The 24375-nt window shown below is 37.7% G+C and overlaps 1 protein-coding gene across 1 annotated transcript in view; it reads right to left on the reverse strand.

Moving 5' to 3' along the window:
* Window positions 1-24375, reverse strand: part of plxna2 (plexin A2) — a 197790-nt gene that overhangs the window by 70588 nt on the left and 102827 nt on the right. Inside the window, exons 5-11 of the mRNA XM_073823770.1 lie at window positions 20425-20548; window positions 18406-18559; window positions 16594-16690; window positions 10508-10622; window positions 7429-7629; window positions 6464-6560; window positions 5884-6083 (exon numbers count right to left, since the gene is read on the reverse strand). Of these exons, the coding sequence (XP_073679871.1) occupies window positions 5884-6083; window positions 6464-6560; window positions 7429-7629; window positions 10508-10622; window positions 16594-16690; window positions 18406-18559; window positions 20425-20548 (988 nt within the window). The remainder of the gene's footprint in view (window positions 1-5883; window positions 6084-6463; window positions 6561-7428; window positions 7630-10507; window positions 10623-16593; window positions 16691-18405; window positions 18560-20424; window positions 20549-24375) is intronic.

Genomic DNA, 24375 nt, shown 5'->3' on the forward strand with positions numbered 1-24375 from the left:
CCCAGCAGACGGCCTCCTCCGCCACACAGCTACCGGTTCCAGAACTACAATTTGCGCCCGACTGCAATTTCACCATCATTACAAAAGTGACAGTCTGGATTCTGGATTCTTCACAGTTCTCACGGGTGGTTTGGCTTTGAGTTATACGGACACATGCACACAGACACACTCCCAGCCACGGGCCAGTGTCATGTCTTGAGAGCGTCTTGGGGACAAACAGGAAGTTGTTTCATTCTTAATGCACGCTTTTTAAAGCATAAGCCTTGCCTGGATGCTCCTCACCCAACATGCACCTAGGCGTCATGTCCTTCTCACAGGTAAAAACTGCTCAGACGGTTCTTTCGTTAAGTAATGCAGAAAAGCTAATGCTTAACACCAGCGTGTTCAAGTCTAAACGGGGATGTATTTCCTGTCCTCTGAGGGTTTTCACGCACTCAATTGCTGCGTATAATTAGGAAGCTGTAATGAAAGTGTGCAGCGGGAGGACGAAAGGTGTGATTTGTTACCGGGATTGGAGTCTTTTCAGCTGATTCAAGCACGTCCCAAATTCACACTGAGATGCAATTTATGGGCTTGATAAAACTCAGCTTATGACTTGTTTCTTGCTGCATAAACTGCACACTAAACACTTTATTTGCTCTTAAATGTCCCCGTGGTTGGCTGCGATAAAGCCTGAAAAGAGTGGAAAAAAGAAAAAAGCCTCGGTTTTGAACTTTGGCCAAGCGAGCGAGTGTTTAAGCGAGGAAAGAAAGAAACGAGGGACTTGAAAGTGGTGCATCCGGTTTAAAATTGGAGTTTGTGGTTGAGCGAGTCAAGTTGAATGCTCTTCTGTAAATAGACATGTGACTTTGTGGAAAGGCTGTGTCGTACTAGACAAGCGTTGTAGCTCTGATGGGAGAGAACGTTCTATCAGGTTCATTATTATTTATTCATGACGATTTTCATCGTGGATGGTCTCTCTCGCTGACAGTGTCGGGGGTGTGTACCTGTGTGTATGTGTATTTAGGCCATTACTTCCTGAGGCTTCCGTCTGTGTTTTGAAACAAATTCATGGCTGGTTGCAGCTGCACTTCTAAGTGGCCCGTGACAAATCTTGGTATAAAATAAAATAAATAAGGTTAAAATAAAATAAAATAATGAAAAATAATAAACATTTTTTTGTATAATCGTGTATTTAAAATCCATGTGTCGTATTTATAAAAAACAAAACAAAAAATTTAATAAAATGAAATAAAATATTAAAATAAAACATTTAAAAGAAATAAAATTAAATAAAAAAATGAAATAAAATGAATGAAAAATAATTCAATTATTTTTTAAATATAGTCATAAATAAAATGTATATTGTATTTATAAAAATAAATAAAATAAAAATGAAATGAAATAATAATAAAATAAAATAAAGTGAAAAAAAATTTAAATTACAAAATTAATTAAATTAATGAAAAATAATACAATTATTATTGAATATAGTAATGTATTTTAAATGCATGTGTCATATTAATAAAATAAATAACAAGTACAAAAAATAAAATTACAAAATTTATTTAAATTAATAATAAAATATTTTTTAAATATAGTCATGTATTTAAAATGTATGTTGCATTTATAAAAAGAAATAAAAATAAAATATTAGATAAAAAATGAAAATAAAAAATTATAAAATAAATAAAATTAATGAAAAATAATACAATTATTTTTAAATATTGTCATGCATTTAAAATGCATGTCGTATTTATAAAAAGAAAATAAAAAAATAAATTACAAAATTAATGAAACTAATGAAAAGTAATGCAATTATTTTTTAATTATAGTAATGTATTTAAAATGTGTCATATTTATAAAAATAAAATAAAAAATATTAAACAAACAAATAAAATATTAAATTAAAAAATACTAAATTGATGATATCAATGAAAAATAAAACAATTATTTTTTAAATATAATCATGTATTTAAAATGTATGTCATATTTCTAAAAAGAAATTAAGTAACAATTAAATAAAAATAAAATAAAACAAAACATTAAATAAAAAAATTAAAAAGTCATGTATTTAAAATGCATGTGTCATAATTATAAAAAGAAATTAAAAAATGAAATAAAATAAAAAATAAATACCATAAAAATACAACATTAATGAAAAATAATACAATTATTTTTAAATATAGTCATGTATTTAAATTGTATGTGTCGAATTTATAAAAATAAATAAAAATGAAATTAAAAATTACAAAATTAATGAAATGAATGAAAAATAATACAATTATTTTTAAAAAGTCATGTATTTAAAATATATGTCATATTTATTAAAAGAAATAAGAAAATAAAATGAAATAAAAATAACAAAATATTAAATAAATTTTTTTAATGAAAAATAATAAAATTATTTTTAAATATAGTCATGTATTTAAAATGTATGTGTGGCATTTATAAAAAGAAATAACCAGTAATAATCAATTACTCAAAAACGACTCAAAACCACTGATATAAAACTGCATTAAAAGTCCAAAGTTCAAAAAGTTTTTCACAGCTGATCCAAGATCAGTTCTGTGAAGCACGAACTGACACCAACCTTTTCCGTGACTGAGCTACTAAGGAGAGGCTCAGAGACCATCTGAAGCAAAGAGCGACGTCAAGACCAGCTTCAAGTGCCTGACTTTCCTCCACATTCATTTGATGCCGAACCCTCGGCTTTCACTGAGGACTTAAGCCTCATTAATATTAATAAGTCTTTAGAGGAGGGATAGAGTGCTGCTTAATAGAAGCGTTAATCATTCATGACGGTCATCTTCATGTAGGCAGATCTCGCTAATGTCTATGTATTTGCACAAATCAGCTTACGAATGTCTATATTCAGACAAAAACAGGAAATAACATAACTAAATTAAGAACAAAAGACTCAATAAAGAGGCTATAGAGGATGATTTTTACATTTATGTGCGTTAGTAAAACCGAGAGACGTGAAAATGGAAATGAACAACTTGGAGAGAACAGATTAAAAATGGATGAATTAAAAATATTCATACTAATTTGCTTTGAAGGAACTGCTCCGCTGCTTTGCAATGTGGTCTTGGCAATTGCATGTGTCTGAAACAAAAAATGCAGGGCTCTCCATTCATTGGTTGGTGTAAAAATGTTTTAAGTCTTCAACCTATAAAAAGACCACATATTTCGTAAAAATGAGTGCTTTATTTTAAGACTGGCCTATAGAACGCACATAGCGGCATTTTAATGTCTTCACATACTTTGCTATGATACTTGCTTTGCAAAGCCATTCAAATAATCAATATTGATGTAGAGAGCCATATAAAAGTAGTACTTACATTTTACTAATACATTTTATGACAGAGGGATGATTAAAGATTTACTTAACTTCAACTTTAGTAAACAAATTCTAGTATTTTAAGACATTTAAGAAAAAAAATTGGTAGAGCCTCTAGTGAACAACTTCAATAAAGAAGCATTTAAGTATTCTCCGTCAACAAAAGCAGAAGTTGTTTATAACCTTAATTTGCCCATTTATCCTAAATGAAAACAGACAACAGGAAGTCATAACCCTTACTTTTTAATTGGTTGGGGTGCACACGGGGCAACAGCTTGTGATACGCAGAGTGCAAACAGCCACATGAATCAATGAATTCCATGAATCAGGTACTTTAAACACAGAGCACTGGTGCGTTACCTAAACTAATTAAACACCATGTCTTCCCTCAGTCTCCCAGCAGACACACACGTGCACACACACACCTCTCGCAGTAAGCCATCAACGTTCCAACATTGTGTTAATTACAAGAAAACGTGAGATATTGGCAGCTAGAGTGAATATGGCAGAGAAGCTGAGACAGAGAGAGATATTACTTGTGATACACATAGCTCACCTTTCTCTGTGAGTCTATGAATAGCAGCATCAATAAAGAGCTCAGTCAGACTACAGAGTAGAAATATGAGCTGATGGAGACTCCTCCATACAAGCCTTGTGTGTGTGTTCATTTGTCTGAGTTATGAATGATGTTAAATACATATGTGACCCTGGACCACAAAACCAGTCATAGGGTTAAATTTTACAAAACTGAGATATATACATCATATGAAAGCTCAATAAATAAGCTTTCTATTGATGTATAGTTTGTTAGGATAGGACAATATTTGGCCGAGACACATCTATTTGAAGATCTGGAATCTAAGGATGCAAAAAAGTTTGAAAAAAATCACCTTTAAAGTTGTCCAAATTAAGTTCTTAACAATGCATATTACTAATCAAAAATTACATTTTGATAGGTTTACAGTAGGAATTTTACAAAAAATCTTAATGTAACATGATCTTTACTTAATTTCCTAATGATTTTTGACATAAAAGAAAAATCAAAAATTTTGACCCATACAATGTATTTTTGGCTATTGCTACAAATATACCCCAGCGACTTAAGACTGGTTTTGTGGTCCAGGGTCACATATTTGTATTATTAATTTATAATTACAGGTTTAGGGTCAAAATGCTCACCAAGGCATTTATTTGATTAAATATACATTAAAAAGGTAATATTTAAAAATATTTGAAATATCTTTACTATTTAAAACAGCTATTGAATCTTTTTTAAAATGTAATTTATTCATGTTATATCGAAGCTGAATTTTCAGCATCATTACTCGAGTATCAGTGTTACTTGATCTCTCAGAAATCGTTCTAATATGCTGATTTGGTGCTAAATATTTTAAAGGGAATCGTTTTTCTTTTTTTTTTTTCAGGATTCTTAGATGAACAGAAAGTCCAAAAGAACAGAATTAATATTTTTTTAACATAATGAACCTCTTTACTGCCAATTTTGATCAAATTGTTGATTAAAGTATTCATTTATTTTAAAAACAAATCTTACTGACCCCAAAACTTTCTATATAATTATCATATAATCGTCATTTCAGTGCATGAAACTTATTTTTGCTTCTATAAGTTTATAGGAGGCACATACCTTTTTTATAAATAAAAAAATATTTAATTTTTTTGGGATCAGCAAGCTTTTTTATGTTAAGAACTCTCTTATGCTCATTAAGGCTGCATTTACAAGATCAAAAATACAGAAAAAAATAATATTGTGAAATATTATTACAGTTTAAAATAATGTTTTTCTATTTTAAAACATTATTTATTCCTGTGAAACAAAGCTGAATTTTCATCAGCCATTACTCCAGTCATTAATGCAGATTTATTACTTTTAATGTTAAAAATGTTTTTTTTTCAGGATTCTTTGATGAAAAAAACAGTTACACAGTATTTTTTCAAAATAAAAACAATATAAGTCTTTGCCATCACTTTTTTTTAACCAATTTAACACACCCTTAGTGAATAAAGGTATTAATTTCTTTCAAAAAAGAAAGAATAATCATTTACTGACCACAAACTTTTAAATGGTAGTTCATATTGTTACAAAACATTTCTATTTTAAGTAAATGCTGTTCTTTTTTACTTTTAATTTATTAAAAAAACAAAAACAAAAAAAAATAAAAACGTATCACAGGTTCTAAATAAATATTAAGCAGCACAACCGTTTTCAACATTGATAATAAATCAGCATATTAGAACGATTTCTGAAGAATCATGTGACACTAAAGACTGCAGTAATGATGCTGAAAATCTAGCTTTGCATCACAGGAATAAATTGCATTATTGCATTGCAATATTACTGGTTTTATTTTTGATCAAATAAATACAGTCTTGATGATGTATATAATTTTACAGATCTGTGGAACACTTCACTCTGATTGGTCAATTGTGGCATTCAGTGTTCAATATTTCTGGAAAAGGCCAGCTGATTGTACATCTACCATATGCTCCCCAAATTAAATCAAGTTTCACACACACAAAAAAAAAAAGTACATGTGACTCACCTCAGTGATTCGAGGGTTGGTGCATTTGACGTTTGTGCTGGCAAGGTGAAGCCACCGGCTGGTATAGGGGTTGGACATGGGACAGTGCTGGCGTAGAGTACAGCGGCCCTCCATACTGCACCAACCACATTGGAACTTCCTCTCGGCTTTCAAACACACGCCGCAGCTGTCCCTCTGAGCACCACACTTGTATAAATGCACTGTAGGATACATGTGGAAATTAGTTAAGTGTTTTTGAATGTATGCTGCAATACTGCAATTTGGTATATAAGTTACAAGTTTTTATAAAGTTTTCTAACTTAGATTGACCTATCTGACAGTTTAGCAGAGCTATTGATCATAAACATATCAAGAGTTATAAAATCATGATGCTCAGCACAACTGTGACGCTTAATGTGTTGCTGAGCATGAAAAAACAGCTTCAGACGTTAATTTTTCAATAAAACATGGAATGAATAATAATCAGTCCGATCAATCAGCTCAAATTATATTTAGTGCAGAATGATTCTGGGAGAATCAGACAGGTTACAGAGTTTGGCCTTAAAGTCACATTATTTTAATGAGTGTCTTTATGTGTTACCTTTGATGTTCTCAGGATTATCAATGATGAAGTTTCCATTCCACACCACTGAGAAATCCACCGGCAGCTCACTGATTCTCATCCCCTCATACAGATACTGCAGAGAGACCGAGAGATAGAAAGAGGTTACAACATATTCCTGACAGTGCAAACGCTGAGATAATGTAAAGTTTATGATTTTTTTTAATTGGATTTAGGCTTTGCCTGTGTCAATTATTGATTACAGCATGCAGCCAAAAAGCGAACGAATAAACGGGTACACAAGCAAATAACATGAGAGAGAACAAGAGAGCGAAAGAGAGGCGGCTTGACTGTATTAGCGCTCTTATTGAGTTACTCCAGGCTTGCATCATCAGTCTGAGGAATAAGGAAGACTTTCAACACTCCTATTTTCTACAGCTTGGACACTGAGCTCCAACCGCCTTCATCTCTACTTACAGTGTGTTTGTTCATTTGAAAGATAATGACAGAAAGAGACTGAAAGGTGAAGATAGAAAGGTACAATATGCCTTGGCTGTGTTCATTTCACAATTCTGTTTATTATAACAGCACAGCACAGACAACCAGTGCTTAACTCGCTAAACTCCCAGTGCTTTTCTAGAACAAAATTTCTCTCTTTCATAGCTTGGATCATCCTAGCTACATTTAAAACACTGTACCACTGATGTCACATGGTCTATTTTAACGATGTCCTTACTACTTTTCTGGGCCTTGAACGTGTCAGTTGTGTTGCTGTCTATGCAGAGTCAGAAAGCTCTCAGATTTCATCAAAAATATCTTAATTTGTGTTCTGAAGATAAACAAAGGTCTTATGGTTTGAAACGACATGAGGGGGAGTAATTAATGACAGAATTTTCATTTTTGGGTGCACTATCTCTTTAAGCATAAGTCTCAGTTTGTTCTCAACAAACTCTTTTTGATGTCTAAGAGAAACAATTAGATATAAATGAGATTTCATTACATACCGAGCTGTTTTGGCACTGTACGCTGGAGCTGTTGAACCTGAGTGCTGTGACTCTGTGACTGACTCCTTGTATGTGTAACACACACTCGTAGCCACGCTGACCCGACTGAGGTTGTGGAAGGTTCCGGGCTTTCAAGGTAATAGGTTTCACCTCCCCTGCCGGAATCAGGATTTCCTCAGAGCGGACCAGTTGAGGACAGTCCTAAAGAAGTGAGGGGGGAGCGAGAGGTGAACGGGTAGTCAAGACAAACACATGCCAACACACACAATCCTAAACCATCTGAGTGTGCTCAGTAGAGAAGATGACGGCTGAATTGATAGTGTCTTACAGAAGCATTCAGAATACAAAGAACGCTGTGTGTTCAGCTTTAGTTCTCACACAAACTCCTAATGCTCACATAGATGCACACACAGAGTGAAACCTTTGGTGCTCTTTGAAAGCATGTTGACGTGTTACTTTCTAAAAGCTGTGTGTGGAGATGATGAACGCTAGTAGGTCAGCCTGTAAGAGGTCCCTAGTGTCCCTCTAACAACACACTAACGGTGCGTTCACACTGGCACGTAGCGAGCGGGGCGAAGCGAGCGTTTTCAATTCATTCACATGGAAGTTGCGCGTAAACGGTCGCGTGGTGCATTTTGGGATTGGAAGCGTTGCGGAGAAAGCGTTGAGAGCGGCTGAGAGCGTCAAAAGGTTGGGCATTCCTCAACTTTATGCAAATTTCGAGCGCAAAACGCCGGCGACAACCAATCGCTGTGAAGAGTAGGCAAGGCAAGATTATGACGCGTGTTTCTGAAACTGGTGGATTACTGAGCTGAAATCACATATTATTGAAAAAGTCAAGCAAAAGTAAATGTACTTTGCATGTTTTCATTATATGCTACAGTTTAGTTTTCGAACCGCCGTTAAAAGAAGACAATGGAACATAAATAGGGTGTGAACATTGTTTTTCAGAGGTGTGCTCAGCCCTAAATTAGACACTCCCCAAAGCAGTGGCGTTGTAGCGTTGCTAGCGGCACTGAGCGTGGATTTGACGCTGTAGTGTGAACGCACCGTAAGGGGCCGTTCACATGAAGCGTCTTTTGCGCGCGCAAGTTCGTTATTTCAAATGGAGACGCGTGGCTTGCGCGCGCATATTGGAAGCGACGCGGTCGCGACGCGCACGCGGTGCGACGCGCTCGTTTTTTCCAGGCGCGTCGGCGCCTCATCGATTTAAAAACATCTCAACTTTTCAGAATGTCGCAAGCGCACCGCAGGTCATGTGACATGAACTAACCAATCAGCTTCCTCAAGTTTTTCCGTTACATTGAAACCTCAGCAGAAACATGGAGGAGCAGCTCATCATTGTGGTCCAGGGATTTCCTGAACTTTATGATTTGTCAAGCCCCCATTATTTTGACGCTAATAGAAGAAACAATGCATGGAGACGCATAGGCTTGGAGCTAGAGCGCAGCTGATGGTTGCTTAGAAACGGCAGACGCTTCCGGAGCGCAAGTGCCCGAGCGCTTTGTTGATAAGGAAGAAAGCGGCGCGCCTAGCGTTTTCCACGCGTTTTAGGCGCGACATGTGAACGGCCCCTTACGCACACACATACAAACACAAACATTTTAAAATGAAGCTAAACACACAGTTACACTCTAGTAGGCAAACACGTGTTGAAAAATAAAAGAGATACACTTCTAGGTTCAAAAGAAGAAATAAATAAAATAAAAAGATACACTTAAAATAAATAAAGTATAAACTATAAAATAAAGTATAAAACAAAGATAAAAAAGAGATAAATTTGTTGCTATGCAACAAAATAAATAAATTATGAAGGCATAATTTAAACAAATGTTGTATCTTTCACTTAATTAAGTATAACTTAAATGGAGTAGTTTTACGTAAATGTATACATTTTTAGCTAAATGAAATAAAATACAGTAAAATAAGTTTGTGTTATTTAACAAAAAGAAGTAAATTATGAAGGCAACAATAACTTAACAAATATTGTGACTTTCACTTACAAGTACAGTATTTTTACGTAATTGTATAAAAATGGTCAACATTTTTAGTAAAATGAAATAAAATACAGTAAAATTAATTAATTTAACATAAAGTAGTGATTTATGAAGGCAACAATAATTCAACAAATATTGTCTTTCACCTACAAGTATAACTTAATTTGTGCCACAAACACAAATTAACAGTAGCTTTACGTAAATGTATAAAATTTTTTTAGTAAAATAAGTTTATTTACAAAAATAAATAAATTATGAAGGCAAAAATATTTAACAAATATTGTCTTTCACTTACAAGTATAACTTAATATGTGCAACTAACACAAATAAACAGTAGTCGTACGTTGAACACTTTAATAGTAAAATGAAATAAAATACAGAAAAATAAGTGTTATTTAACAATAAGTAAATTATGAAGGCAACAATAATTAAACAAATATTGTGTCTTTCACTTTCATGAATAACTTAATTTGTGCAACAAATACAAATTCTTTTATTTATGAACCACTATCGCCCTTGAAGATATCATATAAGCTTGTTATATTTAGCTTCTAACTTCTAGTACAGCATTTTTTTCCCTAAAGAATACGGTTAGCCTAGCACACACACTAAGATACACATATGCATGTGTAAACAAACATACACTTACACACACAAAAATGCAAATGCACATACACCCCCCCACCCCCCATGACTGATGGTGCACCGTAAGGAGTTTTTGCCTGTGTGTATGTGCAATTCTAATTGCAATAATTTGTGCATATGGCTGTGTGTGAATAAGTGGGAAGTCTGTGTGTGCTGTGAGGGAGAATATTCCGGATATCGACTGCTAATTGCTCGCTGTGAGAGGGTGAGCAAGTGTGTTTACCACCTGACAGGGTGTAATGTAGCACATTGATCAGCTGAACACCTGCAAACGCACACATACACACACACGCGCGCACTCTCTAGCGAGGCGACCGTCGACTTCACACACACTTTTCAGCAGCTATTATTGGAAGCTCCTCCCCAGAGGTTTGTGATCCTGTAGATTTGCTACTGAGAGACTCTAACCTCAACACAGTGTGTGTTTGTGTGTGTACCTCTGAGGCATTGACGCGTCCCTCCTGGAAAGAGCAGCTGGAGGGGTCGTGGGTGCAGAGGTTTCTGTACTTGCACCAGTGGCAGCGGAAGGAACTGGTCACACAGGAAAGACACCTAAACAGATGGAAAGATCGAGAGAGAGAGAGAGAGAGAGAGAGAGAGACAGAATAAAGTATTTTTACCACTCACTGATGTCCCTGATTTATGATCCAAAGCCCTTTTTTGAGTGTACCGTGAAAGTAGTCAGCATAAAACGTAGCTCTGGGTTTTAGATTAGCAATGGGGAGCAGGTTGTGCCTTTGAGACCAGCACTGCTGTGTCCTTGACCTTTGCGGCTTAATGCTGAATAAATTAAAAGTGTGCTGTGGAAATTTGCATGTGCTGTTGGATAGCGCTGTGCCACTGAAATCCACATACTGTGGAGACGTACAATTATCACTTGAGTACTGAGACATTCAGACTTTATTAAGACTGCAGTTATGTGGTGACATATGATTTGCATTAGGACTGTATTGTCTGTGAGTAAGACAAGACTACTTGACTGAATATGGAATAATCTTAAAGAAAATGAGACGCAATCTAATTCTAATTGCAATAATTGTAATACTAAGTATTATAATAGTTAGAAAAAGTAATAGTGTTTTATAGTGCTTCTAGAAAGAAAAGTCTAGTCTATAGATTAAAGGTATATGAAATGAAAATAACCCCATGATTTACTCATCCTCAAGCCATCCCACATTATGGTGTACAATTATTATAATTTTTTTTCAGACAAATACAATCAGTTATATTAAAAGAGAAGTTCACCTCCAGAACAAACATTTACAGATCATTTACTCAACCCCTTGTCATGCAAGTAAAGAAATTATGTTTTTTGAGGAAAACATTTCAGGATTTCTCCTCAAACAGTGGACTTCAAATGAGCTTCAAAGGGCTCTTAACAATCCCAGTCGAGGACGAAGGGTAAAAGATAAAACAGTGATGTAGAATGATTCTGAAGTTGAAAATGAGATGGTAGTTTTTTGACATACTCTAACTGTCTTGAACCGGAATACACAGAGTGTACGCAGAGCTAGACAAGACAAGCATTTGAGGTTAAAAAGTATATCAATTTTACAATTTTTAAAAAAAAATAACTGATCATTTCACTAGATAAGACCCTTCTTCCTCAGCTTGGATCATTTAGAGCCCTTTAAAGCTGCAATTAAACAGCATTTTGGAAGTTCATACTCGCAGGCACCATAGAAGTCCACTACATGGAGAGAAATCCTGAAATGTTTTCCTCTTCCTTTGTTTTTACGACTGAAGAAAGACAGGCATGAACATCTTGGATGACAAGAGGGTGCGTAAGTTATCTGTACATTTTTGTTCTGGAAGTGAACTTCTCCTTTAAAAAAAAAAAAATGTCCTGGCTTTTCCAAGCGTTATAATGGCAGTGAATGGCTGTTGAGATTTTGAAGTCCAATAAAAGTGCATCCATCATAAAAAGTACTCCAAAGTACTCTAGGGTGTTCAGAAGGTAGGCCCTCTGAAGTGAATTGATGCTTTTTTGTGATAAAAAATATCTGTATTTAAAACTTTATAAACCATAATCTCTACACAAGAGAGTTGGTGTTCCAGCAGATGACTTAGCGTAAGCTCCGGTGAGAATGTGCTCGTCTCGCAAGAACCAATTTTTGTTTACAGCACAGAAAAACAGTCTCCTCTTGGTTCCTCCAACATTTTCTTTACAAATCCTTGTTTTGTACTTTTTAATTTGTGACCGGTGGCTTGATTTGCTCTCTCCAGTCTGCTTTTGCGCTTGTCACCGTGTTCGGCTACGCCATGCGCCATCTGCTGGAAAGCAACTCTCTCATGAACACATTTATGACAGTTAGCAGAAGCTAAAGATTACAGTTTATAAAGTTTTAAATATGGATATTATTCTTACAAAACTGCAGTGAATCACTTCAGAAGGCCTTTATTAACCCCCCAGATCTGTGTGGAGTACTTTTATGAAGGATAGCCCCCCCCTCACCGCCACCGCCATTATAAAGCTTGGAAGAGCCAGGACATTTTTTTTATATAACTCAGATTGCATTACAGTACAGAACTTATGACTCTGATTTCTGAAACTGTATACTCTGAAACTGTTTTTTTTTTTTACACCAAAACTGGTTTAGAACAAGCAAATTAATCTTTAATTAAACATGGATCATCACATGATATTTCAAACTCATATAAAGACGTTAACAGTCAGCTTAAGGGAAACGGGCAATTATTTAATTTACCAATACAGACAAGCGTTTGAAAGCACAGCTGTTTTTTTTTTTTGGTTGTTATACTGGGATTCACGATACGTTAATTGCAAGCACCGTCTCACGGGATCAACATGAGGTTAAGTGTTTCATTTAAGGCCACAATTGAAATAAACCAGGGTTGTGATCCACACATCGCTTCACTTCCTTTGCGCCATCTCTATTTAGTTGTATAATCAGTATTCCAATATGCAAAGGGCAAACCGGGAGAGAATACGGCCATACATTACGAGCATGTGTGTTTGCGTGTATCTGTGTGCGTGCCTGCAGCAGAAAGCTTTCTATTCATCATTTATATGCAGATGAGCACAGTTTATGAGAAAGAGCACGTCCAGAATCCATAATAGCAACACGTTCCAATAAAACACTTACTGTACACCAGTCCCTCAATTCAGAAACAAATCCAAGGAGGCCTGGTTCTATTTGTAGAGGAACATGTCATATGTTTGATGTTGAGGAATCTTGGAAACGCTATAAACCTCTACAGCACTTTGGCATCCAAGAGTTTGTGTTTGTGCTTGATGGTTAAATTATGCAGATGGCTTTATGTTAAAATATTCATCCAAGCTGGGTCTTCATTGGGCCAATGGGTTCAGATAGGGCAACCTGATTGGACGACGAGATTCGTATAGAAATCGCAAGCTAAAAACCAATATACTATGGTGCACTTAATCACTCCGTTGGGAACTCAAGATAAATTAGAGCATTTTACAACATTTGAAGTCAAAGGGAGAGTGGGAGGAAATTTGGAAAGGCTGAACGTGCCAAAAACGGAGCTAGGTTGAACACACAAGGAGGGGCTATTCTGCCTCAGACTACCCATGATTCCCTGTGGCATTGGCACAGAGGGCCAGCGGAGCTCGATGTGAGGTCTTCCACACGCAAGGATTGGATACACAGAGTTTGTTTGATTAGTTCCAGATCTGTCAGATGCTCAGGCGACACGGCCGTGAGAGAGTGAGGAAGCAATGGGAACGGGGAGGGGGCAAGTCTTTCGGCGCCAGCCAATGAGCGCCCTCGGAAGCTACCTCTTCCTGAGCCTTTTAGAAAGCTTCCAGCTACTGTGGGGCTCTGTGATCTCCTGCATCGAACAGCATCTGTTCTCCACAGAAGGCACGCTTATGAGATGTGGTTACGAACGCACACGAGAGGCTACGAATATATACGCTAAAACACACATAAACACGCACATGAGGGGAGTTCGGAGGCGCGGCATGAACAAAGACACAGCGCTTGCTTAGACACAAGCGGTTGTTTATCAGTGGGCCTCCTGGAGAGTCGAGATGCAGTCGAACTCACTCCTCTCTGATCAGCCATCACAGCAGATGAAGTGGAATTGAACTGTGACAGACAGCGATGCCTCCAGCCGGAGCACAAACCCACAGCACACTTAGATTCAGCAATTCAGACATCTCAGCCTCGACACTTGAGAAATGCCAAGCAATCAGCCAGCATTTGCCATAATGGATGCTTTTTATAGCCACGAGGCTAAAAAACGATTTGGAGGGTTCAAACTTGCTGCGAGAATCTGGTGTGGCACCAGACACAGCCTTGATAAACTCTTTGAATATTATCAAAACGCCCGTGGGCCCAAAACATTCACAGTTTTTCCGTATTGCATAACACTTTTGAAACATTCACAGAGTGCGGAGTGAGCTGGCTGAGCGCTGTGACACAACGCTGATACTCTACGACACAGGAAGTGAGAGAAATATCAGCAGGGCTGCGGATGTGGGACGAATACATCATAAAACACAAATATCACAGCAACGCGTCCCTGGGTAGATGGCATGACACATCGTATATTTCATGATGTGTCAGAATAAAAATTCTGATTGAGATGTAATGCAGAACAACATTTGGTAAGCAATAGTTATGCAATCAAAAACAAAAATAGTGTCAAACAATTTTACCAAGACAGATTTTTAAAAATAGACGCATTCCTGGACTTTTTGTGACAGATTCACTTCTGCTCACCCCGCCACTCTCATCCATTTTTTTTGTGTGTATTTGGTAGTGCATTACCATCAAAAACAAAACTAATCCACTGTGTCCTCAGTGGCTCCCATGTCGAATTAAGGATGTGTTTACACTTGTAGTACGGTTCGTTTAGTTCATTTGGTCCGGACCAAAAAAGAAAAATTATACATTTGGTCCTGGTCCGACAGGGAACCTAAAGATACTGAACCTTAAGGAATAGTGATACGTTCACAATCTGATTGGTTGAGTTAAATGACATATATTTCCTGAAGGAACTCGCCGAACACTGCAAACAAAAGGAAAAGGTGTGTTCGACTTAAAGTGATGCTAAGAGTGTCTGCCATCAAAGTACCCAGTCACTGATCGGTCTGCTGATCGCCGTTTTAATGTGAATACATGCAATGCGATCTGCTGGACTAAGTGCGTTTATTGTTGCGTGCATATGATTTCATTTTTACCACCTGCAAACTCACAAAGAGCTTAAAAAAGGCACTTTACCTCCTCGTTGCTCCACGTTTCCCCTCTGCTTGTTTTGGATACACCGTTAGTTTCCTTCATGAAATCATGTCGCATAGCATCACATCTTGTCATTACTTCCTGTTTTTGGTTCATTTAGAAGTATTTGGTCCATGCTGCATTCATATTTAATTCGAACCGCAGCAGAGTTTGTTTGAAAGTGGACAGAGGCCCATTTTTTTAGCGGTCTCGGTCCGCTTGTTTGGTGCACACCAGAGTTTGGATGGCAGCATTCACACAACTCAGATGAACCGCACTAACAGAGCAATCGCACCAGAGTTTGTTTTAATCGAACCAAACATGACAAGTGTGAACACACCCAATGTTCACTCATGTTCACTTTTACATCCAACTACAAAACACCTGCATTGCTCACGAGACCTTGTTGTCGCTACATCTGCTTGAGTGTGAAAATGATGGTGGACAGCGTACAACTGGCTGAAGGGGCAGAAATACGCTAATACGTGACAGGCCGCCAGAAGTTGTGTGCAAAGCTTGAGCAATATGATGTCATACTGCTCAGAAAATCTAAATGGCTTGATAATTAAGACTGTTTAGGTTTTTGAGGATTAAGAAAAGGAGTGAATGAATTTTTATCATTGTAGGGTGGTTGTGTCCACATACTGCTAAGACATTTTTATGCAAACACCATGGTAAAAGTGATTTTTGCATCTGAGGTCCCTTTTTTAAGCATTAATTATCAACCTTTTCCTCCAATATTTTCTCTAAAATTCCTCAGTTTAGATTAAGTTTTTATTTCATTGAAAAAAGAGCTATACTATCATTCAAAAGTTCAGGGTCAGTAAGATTTAAAAAAATAAGAAAGAAAGACAGACAGAAAAGATGCACTAAATTGATCTATGTAAAATGGCATTACAGACATCTATACTGTTCTATTTTATATAATTTCTATTCTTTTGAACTTTCTATTTATCAAAGAATTCTGAAAAAAGTATCATGGCTTATACTGTATTTTTTGATCAAATGAATGCAGCTGTAGTGAGTGTAAGACAAAACATTTAAATGGTAGTGTATCAAAAAGAGATAAAAAAAGACTAAATAAAAAAAGAAATAAGAAAAGTTTGAGTTTACAATGAGTTCTAAGGCTTTAAAGCCTGAGCTTTATCAGAGACATGAGAGATTCCTGATGCACTTTCAAAAGAAAAACCCTTAACGATGGACATTTGAGCCATTTTTGCTCAATTTAATCCATCAAGGGGAAATTAACGAGTTCTCACATGCGATTTTTCTTAGCTCTGGAAATGAGTTAAATGAAGTGTGTGTATACTCACAGCTGGTGCACGCTGCAGTTGTAGAACTTCACCTCTGTGCTAATTAGCATCTGACCCGTTTCCTTCGAGTTCAGTCTGAGCTCGACACCCGACCAGTCTGAAAAGAGAGCAAGAGAGTAAGAGATGAGAACATTTCTGTCACATCGCATTCTGTTGTGTTTGGTTTGCCACCCTTTTTTCAGCTTGCTTCATGCTCAAGCTGTCTTCTGATTAATACTTGGCATTCCTCGCATCGTATTCTCACAGTCAAGCGGAGCCTCGAGCAGCTCTGCAGTGCGTGGCATCCAAACCGATATGAGCATATTTGAGTCTTTTTTTTTTTTTCTTTTTTTTTTGTGGAGACATGCTATTGTCACACAGAACACAGCTGAGCCCTGCTGTTAATGTGAAACAGGCCCGGGGGCGGCAGCGTCGATGTAATGGCGGAGGAGTGGCTGGCAGCACCGCAGAACACCAGCCAGGCCAATCCCGTTTGGCAGGGTGGCTGCGTGGAGAATGCCGATCGCCGTTCAGACCAAACGCTCGCGCTCGATAAGCGGCCAGCTCTTTATACTCAAATAAGCACAAGCTTCATCCCAAACAGGCAGCGATTCAGCTAGCATACAGTGTGTGGGAGTCAGCCGTGACCCGAAAGCACCACTTCCTCTCCTCTTCCCTCCTTCGCACCTGTTTCCGCGCCTCGTAACAGAGATGAACGGACTGAAGGGTAAAAGCTGGCTTTTTAAACATGTTTTTGGCACATACGCCAAGGACAATAACTGGCAAGCAATTCCCAAACGCCCAACCGTCTCGTGCCTTGCAGCTATTGAAAACTAGGAATAGGATTGGTCACACCCACCGCTCAATGAGCGGGTATTTCCACACATGATCGATGCTCATATGTTCCTATCGAGCCTGATTCAGTCAAGAGAGACGCTGCAAATATGAGGCACCGGGGGATTAGATGACATTTACCTGAGGGAGGCCACTGATTGGATAATGCTCCCCCCAACAAGAGCACGGGGGTTGTGGGTAAACAGAGCTGTCATTTACTGTGAGCTGGGAGGGGATTATTGTGATTCAGATAATCACAACCAACTTCTGCCGCATATGCGGCCATCTGCTTCCCAACAGAGGTTAGACGGGAAGCACATGTAGGAATTTGTCCGCAGACGATTGTTAGCTTTTAAAGTCTTGCTGTATAAGCATTGCCAACAAAGTGACTATTTAAACGATACCTCTGTAGTCACATATACAGTTACACCATGCGGTTTTCCATGGAACTGGATCCTGTACTTTTGGTTTCCCACACTGCGAACCGATCCCCGATTATATTCATAACCACAGATGACTCTAAACCCGATTGTTGATCAGCGTTCGGGAAGTACTCCCTCCCTTGAGCTATTATGGGTAGGAAGAGGGCAGAGGGCTCGTCACCTGTAATGGGCGTAAGTGTGTCTGAGAGCACGCCTGTAGGCCTGGGCCCGACCCGGGGTCGGTGTAGGCTCATTAGAGCCGCGGTTGCACGTGGCCGGTGGGATCGATGGTGCGGCTCGAGTGTGAGAGCAGGCGGCACCGCTGAATGAAGCCCTCATTAGAAAGCGAGGCTGCTGGGTACGCTAGGGAGGGTCTATTAATAGAGCATCTATACAAGAGAATAGAGATCACCTCCCTGAGGGGAACAGGTAGATGGATGGATAACGAAAAAACAAAAGAGATGCCAATTGATAGGGAAAGTTGAGTACATGGAGAGCTGGAGATACCAGCGGGGGGGATATAAAATGGGGCGGAAATATGGAGTTTTAGTTTGAATAGTCTAGTTTGAATAAATACCTTGATCTGTGGGGATGATGGGAACATCTTTAGCAGCAGGAGAAGTGCAGAGAATCTGATTCCCATCCACTCTGCCCTCAACCTCCGTCAGGTTCCCGAAGGAGCATGTGATTCCAGCAGAAAGATCCGGAACATCTGTCACTTTCACCAGCAGCTAGATGGAGGAGAGAGATCAGATTAGAACAGGAGTTTTCAAAAATAAGATACAATAAAATAGTTTTAATTTATGTTATAATGTATACATGTGACCCTATTAATTTTTCTTTTATGCCAAAAATCATTAGGATATTAAGTAAAGATAATGTTCCATGAAGATATTTTGTAAATTTCTTATCATAAATATATCAAAACTTAATTTGTGATTACAGGGTTCATACAGACATTAAATTTCAGGACTTTCAAGGACTTTTCAAGCACTATTTTTTGATTTTCAAGGACTTTAAGCATATATCTCATTTATGTCTTTTATTTCAAATTCTAAAAAAATAAAAAATAAAATACTTACAAAAAATAAATTTGGATTTGTATTTGTGTATACTTTTTTGTCTTTGTTTTGTTTTTATAACTGTACTACCTTAATGGTTTGATGTTTTCCACTGTTTAAGAAAAAAAAAAATTGCGAAATTGCTCCGAAATCCTGATATGAATCAAATGATTCACAAACCTGGACCTGGAAATAAACCTGGAAGTTTTGAGGTAAATAAAATGATTTAAAATGAATACTGCTATTTTCAAGGGTTTTCAGACCTTAAATTTCAAAAAGTCAAATTGAAGTACTTCAATCACTTTAAGCACCTTGTACGAACCCTGTGATTAGTAATGTGCATTCCTAAGAACTTAATTTGGACAAATTTAAAGGTGATTCTCTCAATATTTAGATTTTTTTGCACCCTCAGATTCCAGATTTTCAAATACTTGTATCTCAGCCAAATATTGCCTTATCCTAACAAACCATACATCAAGATTCAGATGCTGTATAAATCTCAATTAAAAAAAAAAACAAACAAAAAAAAAACATTTTTTTTTTTAAAAATTACATAAAATATAGAGAGTGGGCAGGATGAGTACCTGAACAAAAAACGCCGTCTAAATGTCTGAACCACAAGTGCTATCCACCATGCTATGGCTCAGAAAGAAGCTATTTATTTCTGATCAAATAACCTCAGTCTTCTCACATGGGCAACGTTCATTCTGCAGCACGCAGCAGATGGTCTCACACGGCATAAACTCCAGCCATCATTACAGATTTAACCTTATAAAGACTCAAAGCTCAAAGAGGGCATTTAACAATCCATCCATTCTTTCTCTATCTTTGAACTACATCTCCTATATTTCACACGAATGCTTTTGCACATTTTCTCAAAGCACACATGGCCTCTGAAGTCATTCTCTGGGGGACCGGTGACACATAGGACGGAGCTCACAGGCTATAAATACACACATTTCACATGCAGGCTGGTCTTCTCGGTGCTGAAGAAGCGGACAATTATTGCTATGACATTGGTTAAGATTGGCTTGGCTAACTTTTTCTTTTTTTTTAACCACATCATTTCCAATAGTTCTAGCTATCATGTGTATCTTCTTAGGTTAAGTGCATTCGGCCCATCTCATTGACTTTTGCCCTCTCTTGAAATGTCCAACATCTATATGTCATCTAATTACTTCAAAACAACAAGGATGTTCCTTTCTGCACTCTTTAGGCTAGTGTGTGGAGAACGACAGCTACAGAATTGCTAATTAGCAGACTTGTTCTTTGTTGTAGATACACAGGCATTGTTTGTGGTTAGCACGGTCTATAAAGCATTGTATGACCATAACAACATTGACGAGGCGTGATTGGTGTCTCTATGTTTTGCCTTTGCTCCTTTCATTGGGCGCTAGCTTTTTTTCAAAACTCATCACGGCTGCCGATGTGCAGGGAATCCAAGCTACTGTATTTCAGTCAACATCACCTCAAGGTTGTTAAAGTGTTTGTGTGCTTGTGAGTAAAGGTTATAAATGGCCTGCGAGGTGTCTCACCGGTACACTGGGTTCAGACACTGCAATGCTGTCTGGGTACACCGTGGCTTTCACACACTGGTTCAGCGTGGCGGCGAAACGGTACAGCTCGTTTGCCCGCTCGCAACGATCTCTTTGAGAACATCTATGAGAGAGAAAGAGCACACAGTAGTTAGTTGGGGGAAAAACTCTGGCACAAGGATTGATGTTTGTTAAAGCAATAAACAAAATTTATAAGGAACATTTATAAGGAACATTCACTTGACAAATGATATTCTTCCATAATTTACTCAAATCAAAACAACGTTTATTTCTAAAGCACATTAAAAACCACAGGGTTTGATGCAAAGTGTTGTACAATAGAGTGTTTTTACGACGAGTCATGAATCGGTATTGGCGTCACAGAGCTGAACTGAATGAAACTTGCATGTTTTTCTGATTATTGATGCTGCAAATGGTCAATTATTGTCATGTTTTGGGCTGTACAAATCGCTCAGACCAGAAAAAAAAAACATTCGGAGTACTATAGACTGCAAAAAGTTATAACAAATCAAGAAGAAGAGTGCAAAAAACTGAACAGTATTTTCAGGACAAGAATCTTGACAACATTTGTGTTTGTTCTTATCATTTCCGGTCAGGTAGGTGAAATATTAGGCTAACATCTTAACTAAAACTGCTTGTATGTGTTTTTACCACCTATTAACTTTAGTTTGTCAAAATATCGCGAACTTTCCTGTTTACTAAGTCCTTTTCTATATGCAGCTTCCACATATTTAATTAGCAGAATATTTAGTAGTACATTAACCATGCAATCACATTCAAGTATCGCCAGTACAGCCACTCATTCGGGTAACTGACCAAATTGAACCCTCTAGTCTATTACATAACACATAAAAAATGCAGCATAATAATAACAACTCCAAAATAAGAAAACATTCTATAGTGATATAAAGTAGCCTGTGCACTCTATTCCAAGCTTTCTGAAAGGCAGATGTTAATGTTATTTGCTAAAAGCGTAAGACCCGCCCCCTCAGTTACTGTTGCTATGTCCGACAAGCCATGACAAAGCAGGTTACTTTTGGTTTAAAACAAAATCTTAGGTTTCAAATGGTCTTTTTTTTTTACAGAAATTCAAACATTAAATACCGTTTTGTGGCCCTTTAATGTGTCGTGACAGATCGCTGTACTGCCGTTCATAACATAAAAAGATATCTTATATCAACCGTAGAGAGACGTCAACACGCCATTATTTAAGGTTAAATCCACCGAAGTTAATTCTACTGTCTGATTAGTTTGTCAGACAAAATGGCAGATTCAGCTTTCTGATTGGTCAAACTGCCTGTCAATCAAACTCCCTGTGAACGTTGCATTAAATTGACGTCTATAACAAGACACATCAATGATGTTTGATAAAAATGGCACAATCTGGCACAATGAATGAACATATGAGATTTCAGAACTATAAAAGAAGAGAAGATTTCATATTTTTAAAAATAAGATTTAATTTATTTGTAGTTTTGACAGTTCTAATTATAAAAAACACTCTGGCTATATAAGCATCACTGCTCACTTTAGCTGCTGTCCTTGGTGCTGAACAGTCCTGTGCAATCACTTTCCCTAGAAAAAGCAATCCGTAACTTCCAAGTCAGAACCAGCTGATCAGACTTCACATGACTAAAGCTGTCATTACTGTCACAAGCCAACAATATTCATGCCGTAGACGTTTACAATTCAAGAATATGTCCTACTATAAGTGTTTTTACTTAGCACTGATAGACAGGAAAATGCCTTTCTTGATGCTAAATTACCATTTTTGTTAAACAGAAACTACTAGAGCTGATTCATCTTACACTTATAAATCTCACTGTACTTGTGCAAATCTGAGGGTTGTTATTTTTACTTTTCACACCACACTCATTCAGCCTGTCACTTGGTTTTGACTCAGCCTCCCTCTCTCTTTGCTCCTCTATCTCTGACAAAGAGCGTGTAGGCTTGCAATTTGCCGTGTCTTTTTAACATGCCTAATGCTCTGGGGTGGGGAGGGGGGGTAGAAATGACACTTAATGTGCTTTCAGATGTCCGGGGCGGCTTGTGCATACTTCACTGTCTGAAAACGTGGGTGTGGGTTTGTCTGAGCGAGTGTGTGCATCTCTCCGAGCAGCCAAATCCAGGCGCCGGGTTTGATTTTGGAGGCGGAGGTGGGTGTACTCGGGATGCTGCGTTGCCATGGCACCAGGAGACGGCCATTATAATGTGTGTGTACATGTAAGTGTGTGTACTTAGTGGGCAACCTCTTCTCTCCCTTTCATTAAATGAAGAGTGTGTGTTCCCTGTACACATCATTTTGTCTCCAGAGGGGTTTATTCTGCCTCTCGACAGCCCTGGTCCTCTAAAGACCTGAATGAAATGCTTCGAGAGCTGCATACACGTACACATCAAAGAAAATGCCTGAGCACACAAGCACACTCATACAATATGATTCATATTCTTTTAAAGTCAAGGTTTGTTGCACCGAAATTTGGTGTTTTAGGTTGACTCTACCATTTTCCACCTCCTTTCTGGCTCTTAGAATTAAACAGGTTGTTTTAGCAACTGCAGGCCAACCTTTAATATGCAAATGAGCTCTGTTATGAATGACTAAACTCTTTATATTGACATACTGAAAACTAAAAGCTATTGACATACTGCTGTTAATTATGAATAAGCGTTGATATTTAAATGTGGTAGTAATATGTTAAAGGTTGTGTTTGTGACAAGCTTTAAGATTTATGAATGACCTGTTTTCAGTGTGCGTGTCTGTGTGAGAGAGGGAGAGAGAGAGAGAGAGAGAGAGAGAGAGAGAGAGAGAGAGAGAGAGAGAGAGACAGAGGAGGGTAATGGTAGTGGTGGGTTAACCTTTGGGTTCTATTCTACCGTCTGCTTTTAGCCCTGTGCACCAGACAGGCAATTACAGTGTCTTTTCTTCTCCTTACACACTCAACACACACACTCAGCCCTGACGAGAGGAGACAGATGACAGGAGAAGATTTTTCTCTTGTTTCTTTCCTGCTTTCTTACCAGCATCCCCAAAACATCCCACGAGGTGTGTGGCGAGACACCCGATTGAGCAAATCTCTGAGGGAGGAGTAAACGGGACGTTTTACAGATGAATGAGACTCCCTTTTTTAAAATAAAGCTGAGAACAAGGCTTTGTGAATGTTGTGAACTTCTCCCCAGGAGGGTTCAGATGAGATGGAGAAGAGAATAGAAAAGTCACAATGATATGAGTAAAGATGAGACAAGAGGAGAGGAAAAGGGGCAAAAGACTAAAAGACAGGAGATGAGAAGAGAAGAGGAGACAAGAATGAGATGAGAATTAAATGAACAGACAAGGTGAGACAAGATACAGACAAGGCACAAAAAAGCAGGCAAGTCATAAAGCAACACAGCAGTATATGAGAAGACATGAGACGAGAAAGAGATGAAAAAGATGAGACGAGATGAGAAAAGGCGGAAAGAGAAAAGTTGAGATGAGACAAAAAGTGAAGTCTTGAGGTGAGACGGAAAGAAAAAAGCTGACATGAGATGAAAAGAGAAGTCTCGAGGTGAGATGAAAAAAGAGAAAAGTTGAGATAAGAAAAGAGAAGTCTCAAGATGAGATGAAAAAGAGAAAAGTTGAGATGAGACAAAAAGTGAAGTCTCGAGCTGGTATGAAAAAATAAAGTTGAGATGAGATGAAAAAAGCTTTGAGGTAAGACGGGAAGTGAAAAGTTGAGATGAGAAGAAAAGAGAAGTCTCAAGATGAGATGAAAAAGAGAAGAGCTGAGATGGGACAAAAAGAGAAGTCTAGAGGTGAGAAGGAAAGAGAAAAGATGAAATGACAGAAAAAGAGAAGTCTAGAGGTGAGAAGGAAAGAGAAAAGATGAGATGACAGAAAAAGAGAAGTCTAGAGGTGAGAATGAAAGAGAAAAGATGAGATGATAGAAAAAGAGA

This window comes from Garra rufa, chromosome 18, assembly GCF_049309525.1.
Source record: "Garra rufa chromosome 18, GarRuf1.0, whole genome shotgun sequence".
NCBI lineage: Eukaryota > Metazoa > Chordata > Actinopteri > Cypriniformes > Cyprinidae > Garra > Garra rufa.